General features: G+C 44.8%; 1 protein-coding gene across 1 annotated transcript in view; it reads right to left on the minus strand.

Annotated features, from left to right (window-relative positions):
- Nucleotides 1-15,440, minus strand: part of MYRIP (myosin VIIA and Rab interacting protein) — a 609,431-nt gene that overhangs the window by 88,582 nt on the left and 505,409 nt on the right. Inside the window, 2 exon segments of the mRNA XM_089672529.1 lie at nucleotides 11,797-12,452; nucleotides 14,939-15,116. Of these exon segments, the coding sequence (XP_089528655.1) occupies nucleotides 11,797-12,452; nucleotides 14,939-15,116 (834 nt within the window).

Genomic DNA, 15,440 nt, shown 5'->3' on the forward strand with positions numbered 1-15,440 from the left:
ACATTCATGTGGGATAGAGGTGTAAAGTGATTCCACATCTATTCCCACTAGAATGGCATCATCATTGATAATCATATTCTCAATTTTCGCCAACACATCTTTAGTATCCCTTACATAGGAGGGGAGATTAGGGACCATGTCTTTAAGAAACAAATCTATATATTTCCCTGTTTTATCTAGGGGGCCATTAATGGCTGAAACAATAGGTCTACCCGGAGGATTTTCCTGATTTTTGTGTATTTTGGGGATAATGTAGAAAGTAGGGTGATTAAATTCTTCAGTTCTCAAATACTCATATTCCTTTCTAGTTAACAGACCAGCTTCCTTTCCTAATGTTAAGATGGAATTTAGTTTTTTAGCCACCATATGAAAAGGATTCGTAGTCACTTTCCTATACGTGGATGAGTCACTCAATAAGCGTTTCACTTCCCTAACATAGTTTTGTTCATTCAAAATCACTACATTACCCCCTTTGTCACTTCTCTTAATAACAATATCCTTGGTCTCTTTTAGTTCTTTAAGGGCTTTCCTTTCTTTTTTAGTAAGGTTATCACCAATTGGCATTTTCCACTCAAGATTTTTCAAATCATCAGCAACAAAGTCTAGAAACGTTGATATCCTCATATTGGAACGAATTTTCGGCATTTTCGTTGATCTAATGTTCAGATCAACCTTTCTAATTATATCACTACAATTATCAAGATCAGTGTCACTTTCATCACCCTCCTCATTTTCCTCTATGAGAGATATCAACATATCCAACATCTTGCGATCCTCCATGGATGAGTCAGAGGCCATATCCTCCAACATAGTGGGATTACCATGTATCATTCTCAAGAACACCTTTCTTAAAAATAAGTTAACATCTTTAAATACCTCAAACTCGTCCATGGGGGTCACTGGTGAAAAGGACATACCTTTATTCAATAAAGAAATATGCTCTTTTTTGAGTGGAAAATTAGCCAAATTGATTACCTTTTTATCATGGATATTTTCTACTGCTACCTCCTCTGACTTCTTGTTCTGCCCTTGTCCTCCTGATGTTTGTTTTTTAAGGATTCCTCTACTTTCTTTTTGGATCCTCTTCCCATCTGTAGTTGATTGGTACGAGGAAGTTCTCCATTTTGTTGGTCTAAAAAAGAAACAGATTTTCCAAGATTTTCAGAGTCACTTTCACTGGACATAGTTTCTCCCATTGATCTAGAGTGTGCCGGCACAGGAATGTATTGTATAATATATTTGACATTTATGTCTTTCTTCATACAGGCCTGAGGCCTGCTACTCTCCTTTTTGACGCATATTGTGCTTGCTCCATTGCATACATGTGATATATATATCTACAGCATAATTTTTTGGATTTCTTGATAGGGATTTGCCATTATGGTTACTGTTTAATCCCTCATATCCTCTATTATGGTATGCCCATGGCATAATTTTTGGATACACCTCCCTAGGGAAGTGTTCACCTGTGTGTTTGTGTTGCAGGGACACTAGACTCATGTAGCCATTTTCCCTGCTACACATACATTTAGACCGGTTTTTGTGTCATTTTAAATGGTTTTAGGTCTGTGTGTATTGTCTCATACTGAGGTGATGGTAAACCAGGGCGAATGCCCATATGTCATATTCATTTGTGTGTAATAAAGCATAATTTTTGGAAATTATTCCCTTAGTGTCACGTTCTGTTCATTATGTAGCCGCTTTTCTGTGAATCTCTTTTCACAACCCTCCTTTTTTGTATGCCTCTTTTGGCTACTGAATGGAGACCATATATTGGGTGACACGTTAATGTATTTAATAACCTCTTTAATAACTATCTTAGCATCTCATGGGGCCCCCTACTGACCCGGGTCCTCGGGCAGTGCTCGAGTTTCCAAATGGTCAGTCCGCACCTGGATCCAAATCACATCAATATAAATGAGGAACCGACTTGGAGGCGACTTCCATTAACATCTATGGGCACAAGTCAGATAGAAGTCACTTTGAAGTAGTACAGGAACCGTTTCTAAAGTCGGAGCGACTTCAGTAGTGCTAATTAGGACAGCTCTCATTGACTAACATGGGATTTCACATGTCCTGAGACTTGGAGTCTTACAAGTTGGATCCCAAGTCACGGCAGTGTGAACCGAGCCTAAGAAAACGCTTCTTTAAATTTTGTTTCAGATGCCAAAAACAGCTGCAGCAGGAACCCGGCACCAGAATCCACAAGCAATAGCTGTCAACTATCATCATTTTTATCCTGATCCAGTTTGCTGGGTCCTGAGCAGGGGCAGACTGACAACTCATGGGGCCCCCGGGCAATAGGGGATCATGGGTCCCCTGTGTCCTTGCCCAAACGCAGAAAAGCCTATGAAAAAGGTACCAGGGGCATCTCATGGGGCCCCCTACTGACCCCGGGCCCTCGGGCAGTGCCCGAGTTTCCAAATGGTCAGTCTGCCCCTGGTCCTGAGTATATTGACTGGCTCCAGGATGCTATATCAATCTTTTCATCCTGGTTTATGATTAAGGGTAAATGTTTTTCCTAATATTTGTTTACAAAAAAAAAACAATATTTTGTATTAGCCAGTGGCTTGCACTTTCTGAAACATTTAGTTACACCCAGTTAAAGTGAATGGCGTTTTAGAATATTTCTGTAATCCTCATACTCAGATTCTGCAGATGTGTGTGTGCGCAAGACTCAACTAAACAACATGAGCGCCATCTAGTGAGAAAACAAGGACATAGTGTATGATTGGTACATGATAGGGCATGTTTATAGCAACTTTCCCCAAACATTCACTGGTGATAAATCAACCACTGTCCCAGCACCTGAAAGATTCACCATCAGAAATGCTTGGTGTATGTCAGATTCCATGCTTCATAAATATACCCCTATGTGCTTATCTGATCTTTATCTAAGTCATAATAATTAAGCATTCTTATTTCAATTCTTGACAACAATATGACTTTATAAGTCCAAATGTAAAAAGTAACGTTGGTTTGGATGTCCATCATTTAAAAAAAAAATGCTGGTGTAAAAAAAGGCACAAAGTAACAAATGGCAAAGTCTTTTTTAACCAGTTTATTCAATGCTAACTTCTTCTTTAGAACATGTTACATGATCCACCTGTATTTAAGATGGAACCTGTGTAAGGGACCGCCCGGCGACACCAGTAGAGTACTTGTTCACCAGGGCCCCTGATGGTGGGGATGGACTTGGAGTACCCCGGGACCAGGTCGTGCCTACTGAGGACACCCGTCAGTGGTAGGGGTGTTCGCCAGGGGCTCCCACGGGAGTGAGCCTGATATGAGGAGGTCTGGAGACCCCGTTGAGAGGGATGGATGGATGGATGGCTGAGCAAGTGCAGAGTCAGGCAAGCCGGGTCGGTAACGGGGAGGACGGTACGGTACAAGGCAGCGGGCATAGAATAGTCGGGTCACACGCCAGGTCAGCAACAGCAGGTCAGATCCAATAGGGGGCATTCAGGAGAGAGGTCAGGCAAAGCAAGGGTCTGAGCAGGAGAATACAGCAGTGGTCAGGTTCAATCCGGGTCAGCAACTTACTTGGAAACAGGTTCAGATTCAGGATACAGGGTGCAGGACAAGGAAAGACCAGAAGGCACCAAATGACAGCTCAGGGCCGTTTAAATATCGCGCCCTGCGCTGCCATTGGTGCCCAGCGGGTGGCCGCGGCTTCTACTGCGCATGCGCGAACTCGCGTGCCGCGGCCGGCCCGGACCTAGAGCTCGCGTCCCTGCACAGGGCGGCATACTGCGCCTGCGCCGGGACCATCGCGGCGGGGATCGAGGGGATCCCTGACAATGCCCCCCCCCTACGGGCAACCTCCGGATGCCCACCCGATCTCTCCACCACGGGTGGTCACGAAGAAACCTCCGGACAAGTCTGGGTGCATGGACATTATGGGTTGGTTCCCAAGAATTGTCCTCGGGGCCATAGCCCTTCCATTTGATAAGAAATTGGGTCTGGCCCCCCCTTCTTCAGCACTTCAGGATCGTTTCCACCTCAAATTCTTCTTGTCCCTCCACCGTTATGGCCTCCGGAGGTCTGGATTCTCGTTCTGGGAAGGCATCCGGGATCACAGGTTTAAGTAAGGACACGTGGAAAACAGGATGAATTTTGAATGTTTCAGGAAGGATAAGTTCATATGTTACCTCGTTGATCATTCGCTTCACACAAAAAGGCCCCACGAATTTAGGTCCCAATTTCATTGAGGGACAAAGCATTCTCAAGTTGGTTGTTGCCAACCATACCTTATCTCCAGGCTTCAGCACCAGATCCCCCCTTCGTTTCTTGTTGAACGCATTCTTGTTGTCCTCCTGGGCTCGAGCGATGGCTTCCTGTAGTACTTTGTTGTTCGAGGAGAAGAAGGTTAATGCGTCTTGTGTTGCCGGGACTGGGCATTCAGACACCAAATCAGGGAGGAAGACAGGGTGAAATCCGTAGTTAGAGAAGAACGGAGATTGCCCTGTTGCTGATTGGCTTGCGTTATAAGCAAATTCCGCTAATGGTAAAAGTGGTAACCAGTTATCCTGAAGGAAGGACGTGTAGCAACGCAAGTATTGTTCTAGGGTCTGGTTGGTCCTCTCGATCTGTCCGTTGGTCTGAGGGTGGAAAGCAGAGGAGAGGGATAACCTGATATCCAGGGCCTTGCACAGGGCCCTCCAAAATCTAGATGTGAATTGGACCCCTCAATCAGAGACGATGTCCTCCGGGACTCCATGTAGTCTTACGATTTCCTGGATGAATATTCGCGCAGTCTCGGACGCAGACGGAGTCTTTCTTAATGGTACGAAGTGAGCCATCTTTGATAATCGATCGATGACCATAAAGATCGCGGTGTGTTCTTGAGACGGTGGGAGCTCGACTATAAAGTCCATCGCGATCCTTTGCCAAGGTCGTTCAGGAATCGGCAAAGGCCGCAGCAGTCCCCAAGCCTTGTTCCTTGACGGCTTGTTTTTCTGGCAGATGGTACAGGATCTTACATAGAGTTTACAATCCTTGGCCATACTTGGCCACCAAAAAGAGCGTTAGAGAAGTTCCAGGGTCTTGGCTGGGCCAAAGTGTCCCGCCATCGGGTGGTCATGGCAATGTCCCAGGACAAGGGTTTGGACCTCTTCAGGGACCATGACCAACCCATTTTTCCATAGGAGTCCCCCCTTGTTCTGGAGGGAAACACCAACTGGGATTGACGCGGCCGTGGATGCCTCCAATAGCTTGGACCGAAGGTCCGCCTGGAGCGCCAAGAAATTTCCTGAAGACAGAATAGTATCAGGTACTGGTTCTTCTTCGGAGTCTTCAAACATGTGAGATAGTGCATCGGGTTTTGTATTTTTAGATCCGGGCCTATACGTGATGTGAAAAGTGAACCTGGAGAAGAACAGTGCCCATCTCGCCTGCCATGGGCATAAACGTTTGGCGGTCCTCAGGTACTCGAGATTTTTGTGATCTGTGAAGATCAAGATGGGATGCGAGGCACCTTCTAGCAGGGACCTCCATTCTTCAAGTGCTGTTTTGATGGCCAACAATTCCCGATCGCCGATATCGTAATTCTTCTCGGCTGGGGTAAGTTTCCTCGAGAAGAACGCTACGGGATGGAGTAATTCTTTGGTGCCCTTTCACTGGGACAGGATGGACCCCACCGCATTCTCCGATGCGTCTACTTCCAAGATGTATGGCAGGGCAGCGTCCAGGTGGCCCAGAATGGGTGCCGAGGTAAAGAGCTTCTTCAAGGCCTCAAAGGCTTCCTGAGCCTCCGGCGTCCATCTGAACCGGGTTCCAAGCTTGGTTAACTGAGTTATGGGGGAGACCAGACCCGAGAAGTTCTTAATGAACTTCCGGTAAAATTTGCAAAACCGATAAACCGCTGGGCGCCCTTTTTGTCCACGGGTACCGGCCATTCCAAAATCGCAGAGACTTTCCGAGGGTCCATTGCGACCCCCGCGGTGGAGATAATCAACCCCAGGAACGTAATGCTAGGTTGCTCAAAGCAACACTTATCGGCCTTGGCGTATAACCCATGCTGACGCAAACGCCCCAACACCCTTGCCACGTGTATCCTGTGATCCTTCAGGGAGGATGAGAAAATTAGTATATCGTCTAGGTAAACGATAACAAAAATGTCCAGGTAATCCCAGAAAATATCATTTACAAAATGTTGAAATGTGGCTGGTGCATTGCACAACCCAAATGGCATGACCAGGTATTCAAAGTGCCCAAACCGGGTACGGAACGCCGTTTTCCACTCGTCCCCCTCCCTTATGCGAACTAGGTTGTACGCCCCCCTTAGATCAAGTTTAGTAAAAATGACCGCAGCCTTCAGGCTCTGAAACAACTCTGGCACCAACGGTAATGTGTAACGATTTTTAATTGTGACCCTGTTCAGCTCCCGGTAGTCAATACATGGTCTCAGAGACTTGTCTTTTTTTTCCACGAAGAAGATCCCCGCCCCTGCTGGTGAAGTGGAGGGATGGATGAACCCCTTCTGGAGACTGTCCTCTATATATTCCTTTAAGGCCCCCAATTCAAGTTCAGATAGGGAAAAATTCGCCCAAAAGGAATCTCAGAGCCGGGTAACAGGTCGATGGGACAGTCATACGGGCGGTGGGGGGGCAGGGTATCTGCTCCCCGTTTACTGAACACGTCCAGGAATTCATGATATGCTGTGGGAATAACCTGTTTCAGATCAGAGTCCCCCTCAGAGCATAGGAGGACCTGGGGGCCTGCCGGGCCTGAAGTGCGACAGTGTTCCTGACAGTATGGGGAAGGGAACAAGATTGACCCGGTTTCCCAGTCAATTTGGGGGTTATGGGCCCGTAACCAAGGGAGCCCCAAAATGACTGGGAAAAGAGGTGACGCAATGGCATCGAGGTGGAGGAATTCCCGGTGTTGGTTGGCAATGGTAGTGGCAATGGGGGGAGTTTCCTGATTAACCACTCCTGATTTTATCTGGGAGCCATCGGCCAAAAATATGTTTAAACCCCTCTTTCTGGGTTGGAGGGGAATTTTCTGCTGGCGAGCAAAGTCTAAATCCAGAAAACAACTGCATGCCCCCGAATAAATTATGGCTGTCACTTCCACGGTCCTTTCTGGAAGCTGAAAGGAGAGGGGCACAACTAAGTATTGGGAAGGACTGACGTTGCCAATAGACAAAGAAGAAAAAGAGGTACACTTACTCATTTTCTGAGGGCAGGATCGTACCATATGACCGGCTTCCCCACAGTAGAGGCAGAGGTTCTGAGAGCGTCTCCGCTGGTGTTCTTCTGGCGATAATTTGGGCCGAGCCAGGCCTAGTTGCATGGGTTCTGGAACATCTCCTGGAAGTGGATTCTGGATACTTGGTCTGGGTGGTTGGCTGGGGCCTAGGAATGGACCCCAGTTGTTTCTACGACCCTGGCCGGACCTCTCAAACCTGCGTTCCCGCAGTCGTCGGTCAATTTTTATCGTCAGGGCAATTAGATCCTCTAATGACTCGGGAACCTCTACCCGGGCCAGCTCATCCTTTAGGGGTTCTGATAGCCCCAATGCGGAACTGGTGCAGCAAGGCAAACTCGTTCCAGCGAGTGTCCCCCATCCAACGCCTAAATTCTGAGGCGTATTCCTCTGCCTCGGCCCTGTCGGAGTGTGTATAAGATTGCTTCGGCAGAGGCTGCCCGCTGCGGGTCATCATATAGGATGGCCTTCGCTTCAAAGAAATCCTTGACTTTTCCTAGGTGTGGGTCATTGTTTCCCCTTAGCCGATGGGCCCAATCTTGGGGTTCGCCCTGCAACAGTGAGATTATAAATCCCACCTTCACTGATTCAGTCAAAAAGGTACAGGGTTGAAGTTAAAAAAATAGGAGGCAGGATTCACGGAATGACCTGAAGCGTGTGCGGTCCCCGTGGAAACGCTCCGGTAAGGGTACTCGGGGTTCCGCCATAGGTAGCGGGGCGGAGGCCCCTGACACTGGCTCAAGAGCAGCCGGGGGTGCAGAAACCAGGGCCTGTGGGGCTGGGTCAGATATGGAGCAGGTCTGGAAGTGGTTCTCCAGCTGCATACATTTATCCTGCAAGGCTGCTACGGCCTGCGTCAGGTTAGATAGATGCCTGCAAATTTGTTCCAGCGGGGAGGGCCCTCCTCTAGGCTCAGTCATGGCCTTCTGGTACTGTAAGGGACCGCCCGGCGACACCACTAGCACTCCACTAATCAGGTGTCCCCAGCGCACGGAGTCTAAGCCCCAGAGTACTTGTTCACCAGGGCCCCTGATGATGGGGATGGACTTGGAGTACCCCGGGACCAAGTCGTGCCTACTGAGGACACCCGTCAGTGGTAGGGGTGTTCGCCAGGGGCTCCCATGGGAGAGAGCCTGATATGAGGAGGTCTGGAGACCCCGTTGAGAGGGATGGATGGATGGATGGATGGCTGAGCAAGTGCAGAGTCAGGCAAGCCGGGTCGGTAACGGGGAGGACGGTATGGTACAAGGCAGCGGGCATAGAATAGTCGGGTCACATGCCAGGTCAGCAACAGCAGGTCAGATCCAATAGGGGGCATTCAGGAGAGAGGTCAGGCAAAGCAAGGGTCTGGGCAGGAGAATACAGCAGTGGTCAGGTTCAATCCGGGTCAGCAACTTGCTTGGAAACAGGTTCAGATTCAGGATACAGGGTGCAGGGTGCAGGACAAGGAAAGACCAGAAGGCACCAAATGACAGCTCAGGGCCGTTTAAATATCGCGCCCTGCGCTGCCATTGGTGCCCAGCGGGTGGCCGTGGCTTCTACTGTGCATACGCGAACTAGCGCGCCGCGGCCGGCCCGGACCTAGAGCTCGTGTCCCTGCACAGGGCGGCATACTGCGCCTGCACCGGAACCATCGCGGCGGGGATCGAGGGGATCCCTGACAACCTGTAACATGTTCCAGCTCCCTCTTCCCCCTCCCCATGACAGCAGGTGGGGGTTCCCCTTCCCGCACCCACTGTCACATAAAATGAGCGCAGCTGTGCAGGGCTCTCCCGATTCAGCCATGTCATTCATTCACAGAATCCTATGAATTAATAAACTACAAGTACCATCTGCCAGACTTGTTTCAATGGACTGAGGGAGCAGTGATGAGTGCTCTCGTAGTCCACTGACATGTCCTCCGGCTTTCAAACAGAAAGCCCGTACAGAGGTGTGGGTATGTCTGCAGGAGCCCATATTGCACCTGTGATCTACTTATTGCAGGTGCAATGCTTTCCATGCTCTTGCAGAAAAAAATAATCAATGCACATTTTTTTCTGCAGAAATATGTGCATTTATTTTTTTCCTATAAAAGTGAACTTATTCTTTAAATGGTAATCTCATCACCAGCCTCTGAGTTCAATATGACAGTAAACACACTTAAAAACCCCATATACACATAGGAGAATATTGCATTATGGCCACTAAATGGAGCTGAGGATCATAATAAGTAATTTATTAAAATACACCCTTTATTATAACATATCTGCACAGTAATGTACAACATTGCATTATTGTGAATCACATCTACACAGTATTGCCTATTGAACCACACAGAAACCATAGGATTCAGGTGTGTCACGTCCATGCAAAAAAGCAAAATTGGAACAGCTTTCTGAGATAGTGCTCCTTTTAACCTCCAATTCTAACCCCCAATTCTGCCCCATTCTCTACTTTTTTGTATTCTTGCCTCATATTAAATTCATATACTAGTTTAAAATATTTTCCAACCTTTTAACTATTCTTTCCCCCTGCAGAGCTGTACTCAGCTCATTATAATGCAGCCCTTCCCTAGAAGAGAACCTGTAGTCATCTAAACAGCCTTCTTAGTTCTGCCAAGTCTTCCATCCAGCACCATGTATATACCTTCTGAAGCCTCGTGCTGTCTTTAAGGAGTAGCACCAGTAATACTAAACTAAAGGTCCTGGATTTGCATTTATCGCATCCCAGAAAAAAATGAAGGAACTTTCCCCCAATGCTCTAACTGGTTCCAAGATGTTTTATGACCACTAGGTGTGTACCAGACTCACCTATCCATTTGTTGATTTGATATGAGGTATAGCAAACTGAAATCCCCAGGGAACAACATGAGGAGCAGGGGAGCTGCTTTTCTAAGACTGGCCAAGTGTTTTTTTCCTCTTGTGCCTGAGGCAACCGATGAGAGCACATCTGCTGCAAAACACCAGACTGCTGAGAGGTCAGACCACTAGAGGTACCCAAGGCAGCACAGACCACAGCGACAGCATCTACACTGTTGGTGCATGGAGACCAAAGCATCCTCTCACCCTGTGCTTCCCATTGCTGCATCTCTGGAGGCATTCTTTGGAGAGACTGAGGGGGCCTTCTACAGAGAGAGTTTACAGTCGTACCACAGGGACTGGCAAGAGGGCACTGCCCATTATTCACACTGAGTTCATGGATTGAGTTACTGGATGCATCACATGAAGTATATTGCACCTGTACCACACCTGTACTGAATGATCTAGCCAAAAACAGTTTTTAGAATTACCACCATGACTGTCAGTGCATAAGTATATTTTGAACACAATTGTGAAAACCTTATTATTTCAAGCAGTCTGAAAACTAAACGTCTCTCAACTTATTATATTTTTTTTTGCATATGTGAAATAAAGATGATAAAATGCTAAATTCTCTAGGAGAACAAATATGCTGACAGCATAACTCACCAAGGTAACAAACTGTGAAGTAAAACTGTCTAAAAGTTGGTTTTCTTGGCTCCTACTTAAATGACATTTTTTAGATTAAAAAAAGTTTCAGTTAGTTTCAGTTAAAATTATTTAATTTAATTTGGAACTGAAAAACAATGATCACAAATCTGTCATTGGGATGTTTTGTATTTGCTTATATAGACCACTTTTAATTAATCATATTCATATTTATTTAACGATATTCAATGTGTCTGAAAGGGGAACTTTGTCATGTAGCGTGTGTTGCCCAAAAGCAGATCCCCTTTCTCACACAGAGTATGGCATAATAAGAGCAAGATTTTGATTGGGTGGTATTGGCAACCAGAGTGTGATACAGTAATTCATTCAGGTAAATTGCTAAATGAGACACATGGGGATTGATTTAATAAAGGCAAATAGATTGTTTATTTTGCAAGTTGCACTTTGCATGAAAATTTCCCCCAGGGCTTAGTGAATGAGGTAAACTTTGCTGACTTCCTTCCTTCAATCATATTTCAGCACAAGCACTAAGCTCTGGCAAAGTACAACTTCACTTGTAAAGTGGACAACCTATTTGGCTTTAGTGATTCAATTAAAGTGATTCCAAATATACAGTATAGTCTATGGACAATATTCTTCAGTACTAACAACACAATTAACACTAAAATGTAATTGCTATGCCTGTCCACTAAGTCCTTTCCAGACTCACCCAACAATATGTCCAATCTGAATTCCCCAGGGAGATAACGTGCAGTATTGGTAACAGCTTACTTTATCTATCCATATAAAAAATAGTCCACCTACCACTCGCACCTATCTTTGCTCACTTTTAGTTATTCACAATTAGCCTAATGTGCAATGTGTCTGAAAGGTGAACTGTATCTTGTAGCCTGCATTGCCCACAACCGATCCCCTTTCCTGTATACAATATGGCAGAAAGTACAGAAGATTCTGATTAGGTGCCATGTGCAATACAAGACTGTCTAATATAATAATTCACTAAGATACATTGCTATTAAGACATAGTAAATCTAAGCATTGTCTATAGAAGGTTATCTTTAGTACTAACAAATCAATGAAAACTGAAAATGCCATTTGGTATATACTTTTTAGTATATTTTAAAGTTTAAAAGAAAAAAACCTTATTGGTGCCCAGAGTCGTCCTTTTCTGCACTCTTGTTGCATTATTACTCCCCTCTCCCATCTCTTCAAGGGCTACTTTGCTTTTTCTCCATCTTCTTGATCTTTTCTCAACATCAGCAGGAGTTTTCTCAGGTTCACTGCTGTCTGAGTATTCCATACTAATGGACTGAGGGTTAAAATTAATATCCATCTTTCCATACATGTGTTCTTTATGTGTCTGCTCACTAGGAACTTTTCTACTTGGCCTAAGGGACTTGGCAGACAACCTATTCTCTTTCAAAGAGTTCACTGATGAGGTTTCTGAGTCAGAATACATTGTTTCGGTATTTGTAAACAATCCAGATGATGGGGAAGTTACAGACTGATAATAATCATTGCCACATGCCCATTCTGTGTTATATTGAGAGTCTGTGTAGCACGAATCGTCTGACAAATGTCTTGTTCTCCGTCGATAGGCATTGAGTGCTAAACTCCAGTCCACTTCTTCATCACTGTCTGAACCCATCTCATCATAGGCTGAGACTACTGTTGACTCATTCTCTAAAGATTTGAACACTTGACTTTTTGGCTGAGCAAGCAATCTTGGTGGAGGCAATGTTATACTTTGTAGCGCTACCCAATTGCCATCTGAACTTTGCAGAACTGGAGATGGACCTATAGAAAAAAAAATTAAAAATTAGGGAGAAATTATTCAAAGAAAACCTCTCAGTGGTAAGTAGCTAGTCTGATTGAGTAAATCCCTGATGTGTTAATATATACAACACAGAATATTATCTGTATTTTGTATTATTTAAGTAGTCACTACTTTATATCTTTCTACATCTTTCTGATTACTCAAAAGATGAGAGGAAGCAGTGATGACTGATCTGTGTGGGGCAACACATTTATTTCTATGCAGGCACCATGTCTGTGTCATCACTGGTCTGGTATCTTAGTCCAGGAAGAAGATGCTAACTATGGATGATGCCCTCCGAGGACAAAGTAAGATGAAGCCATCAACAGGGAGACTATTGTGTTCTCTTTAAAAGTTAAAGTGGAGTTCCACTGAAAAGTGGAAGCTCCACTTACTTGCCTCTTCCCCCCTCCACTGCTATATTTGGCACCTTTTAGGGCGGAGCGGATACCTGTTTTTGACACTGTGGTGAAGTGAGCCAGAAGTTAGGCCCCTCCTCACTTCCACACTTTCACAGGTCCCAGGAGACTGCCAGACCAATTAGAAGGTGCAGCGCTCATGCGTAGTTGGCACTAGTCTGTGAAGCCACAAGCTGTCACAGCCTGGTGCCCACAGTTGAGATGCTGGCACCGTGGAGGAGAGAAGGGGAGAAGGGACGGCACAGGTTAGAACTTTGCTGGACTCTGGGACAGGTAAGTGTGTGTTTATTAAAAGTCAGCAACTACAGTGTTTGTAGCCGCTGACTTTTAATACACACAAATATGGCTGGAACTCCGCTTTTAGCAGACCATAGATGGTCTAAATCTCAGCCGATTCAGCATGGACCAGCCAATATTCGATTCATCTATGTGCTTGCTGGTTGTACTGAAGTGGATCCATCAACTGTCTGTCTGATATTTTTGCATGAGATCACTGCCAGCAGCTATAGCAGGTAGAAGCTGATTGGTTACTATGCACAGCTGCGCCAGATTCTGAGTGCACCAGTTTTAGTACATCTCCTGAAGTTTTAACATTTGAATGCGTACCATGCTGGTACTAAGAAAGATGGACATATTAGAAAAGTAAGTAGCCCTATGCACCTTCCACAACACTCACCCATGATCTGTTGCTGGACCCCAGAGAAATGCTCTGAACTTCTGGTTATAAGAATAAAAAAAAATTTCCTCGCCTTGCCATAGTATATCAAGAGCTTGAGCAGTGAAATAAAAAATCCAGATGTTGTCACATAGGTGTGTGTGTGTGTGTGTGTGTGGGGGGGGGGGGGTTGACACTCTTGAAGACAATGTGGTTTCCTTAGGTTTATTTCCATGAACAAATTAATAAAGAGCAAGATAAATTTTGCTCATGAAAACCTTATTATTAGATGAAAAAGGGGAATTTAGCAAAATTCATTGTCTATTTGTTCCACTGTGTGTGTGTTCATTTTAGGCTAGTCTATTTATCTCAGTAGATACATGTATACTTATGGAAATTGACAGAGAAAATGTAAAAGGAAGCCTAGGATACCTCAAGAAAGGAAAAGTTTAATATTAAAAGGTGTTGCCATGAATAGTTGGAGTGGTCATGAAGTGTAACTGAGGAATGTTTGTTTCAGTGTACCTGGGCTGAGCTTTTGGGGAGATTTACTAAAACTGAAGCATGCAAAATCTGGCACAGCTATGCATACAAACCAAGAAGAATAAAAGAATTAAAAAAGCCATTACACTTGCAGCGGGTCCTCCTCAGCATTGTAAAGCTTAACTGCTTGTTTTGCCTAGGTGATAATGAAAAAGATAAAATACCAGCATTGTTTCTCAGCAGCCAATACTCTTTTCCACTGTCCAACATACTGGGTTGTAGGTGGGCCCTTAGTGACCTCATGTACAATACAGGACCAGCAGTCTTGCTTTGTACAGGATGATGTCATCGAAGCTAGGCAGGCAGAAAAGAGAAATAGCTTTGGAGGACCAGTCTTACAACCTGTGGTAAAGAAGAATAAGGTAAGTATATCACCTTTTTTCTTCATTCCCAGTCAAAATAAGTAGCTACCGGTAACTCTTGTAATATGGAGGAAGACCAACTGCAAAGGTAACTTTTTTTTTTCTCTGGAGTTTCTCAGCAGCCAATATTCTTTTCTACTGTCCACATACTGGGTTGTAGGTAGGTCCTTAGTGACCTCATGTACAATACAGGACCAGCAGTCTTGCTTTGTACAGGATGATGTCAGTGAGCTAGGCAGGCAGAAAAGAGAAATAGCTTTGGAGGACCAGTCTTACAGACTGTGAGAAAGAAGAATAAGGTAAGTATATAACCTTTCTTCTTCATTCCCAGTCAAAATAAGTAGCTAACTCTTGTAATATGGAGGAAGACCAACTGCAAAGGTAACTTTTTTTTTTCTCTGGAGTTCTTAACCATATAATTACTTTGTCAGTTTTCACTTTAAAAGAGCAAAATCTGTCAATGTATCAAGAACACAAACAAAGATTACTTGAATCATATAGACTGTCCACACTTTTCCAGCTTGGCAACGCAGAAGGTCTGTGCTCTTTCAGTCTTCTCTTGTGACTCCTTTGTGGCTGACACCATGATTCTGGTGTACTGGATTTTCCTATTGTGTTGCTACTTGCTACATCTTCATTCATCAAGGAAAAGGCCGAATGGGATCTCTAGTGAAAAAAGTCAAACAGTAGTGAACTTAAAGTGAGACAGCATAAAAGATTTTAAAAAGAAACAAGAGACAACATACTGCTGCAGGGACCTTGCATAGGGCTTGTATTGATCGTAGGGACGATCTTCAGGGTGTCCCTAAAGTCTAGACACATAGGCAAAATGTATACTTTCAATACAATTTCAATACATTTTTCAATATTTTATTTAATTGGAATATTAATCAATAACATCTTCAGTGTGATTTCCACCATTTTTGATGCAAAGTTCCACGTGCTTTGCACGATTCACATGAACCCAATGCAGTTACTCCACATTTACAT

This window comes from Staurois parvus, unplaced genomic scaffold (assembly GCF_062004578.1).
Source record: "Staurois parvus isolate SC_StPar_1 unplaced genomic scaffold, SC_StPar_1.0 ptg000130l, whole genome shotgun sequence".
Taxonomy (NCBI): Eukaryota; Metazoa; Chordata; class Amphibia; order Anura; family Ranidae; genus Staurois; species Staurois parvus.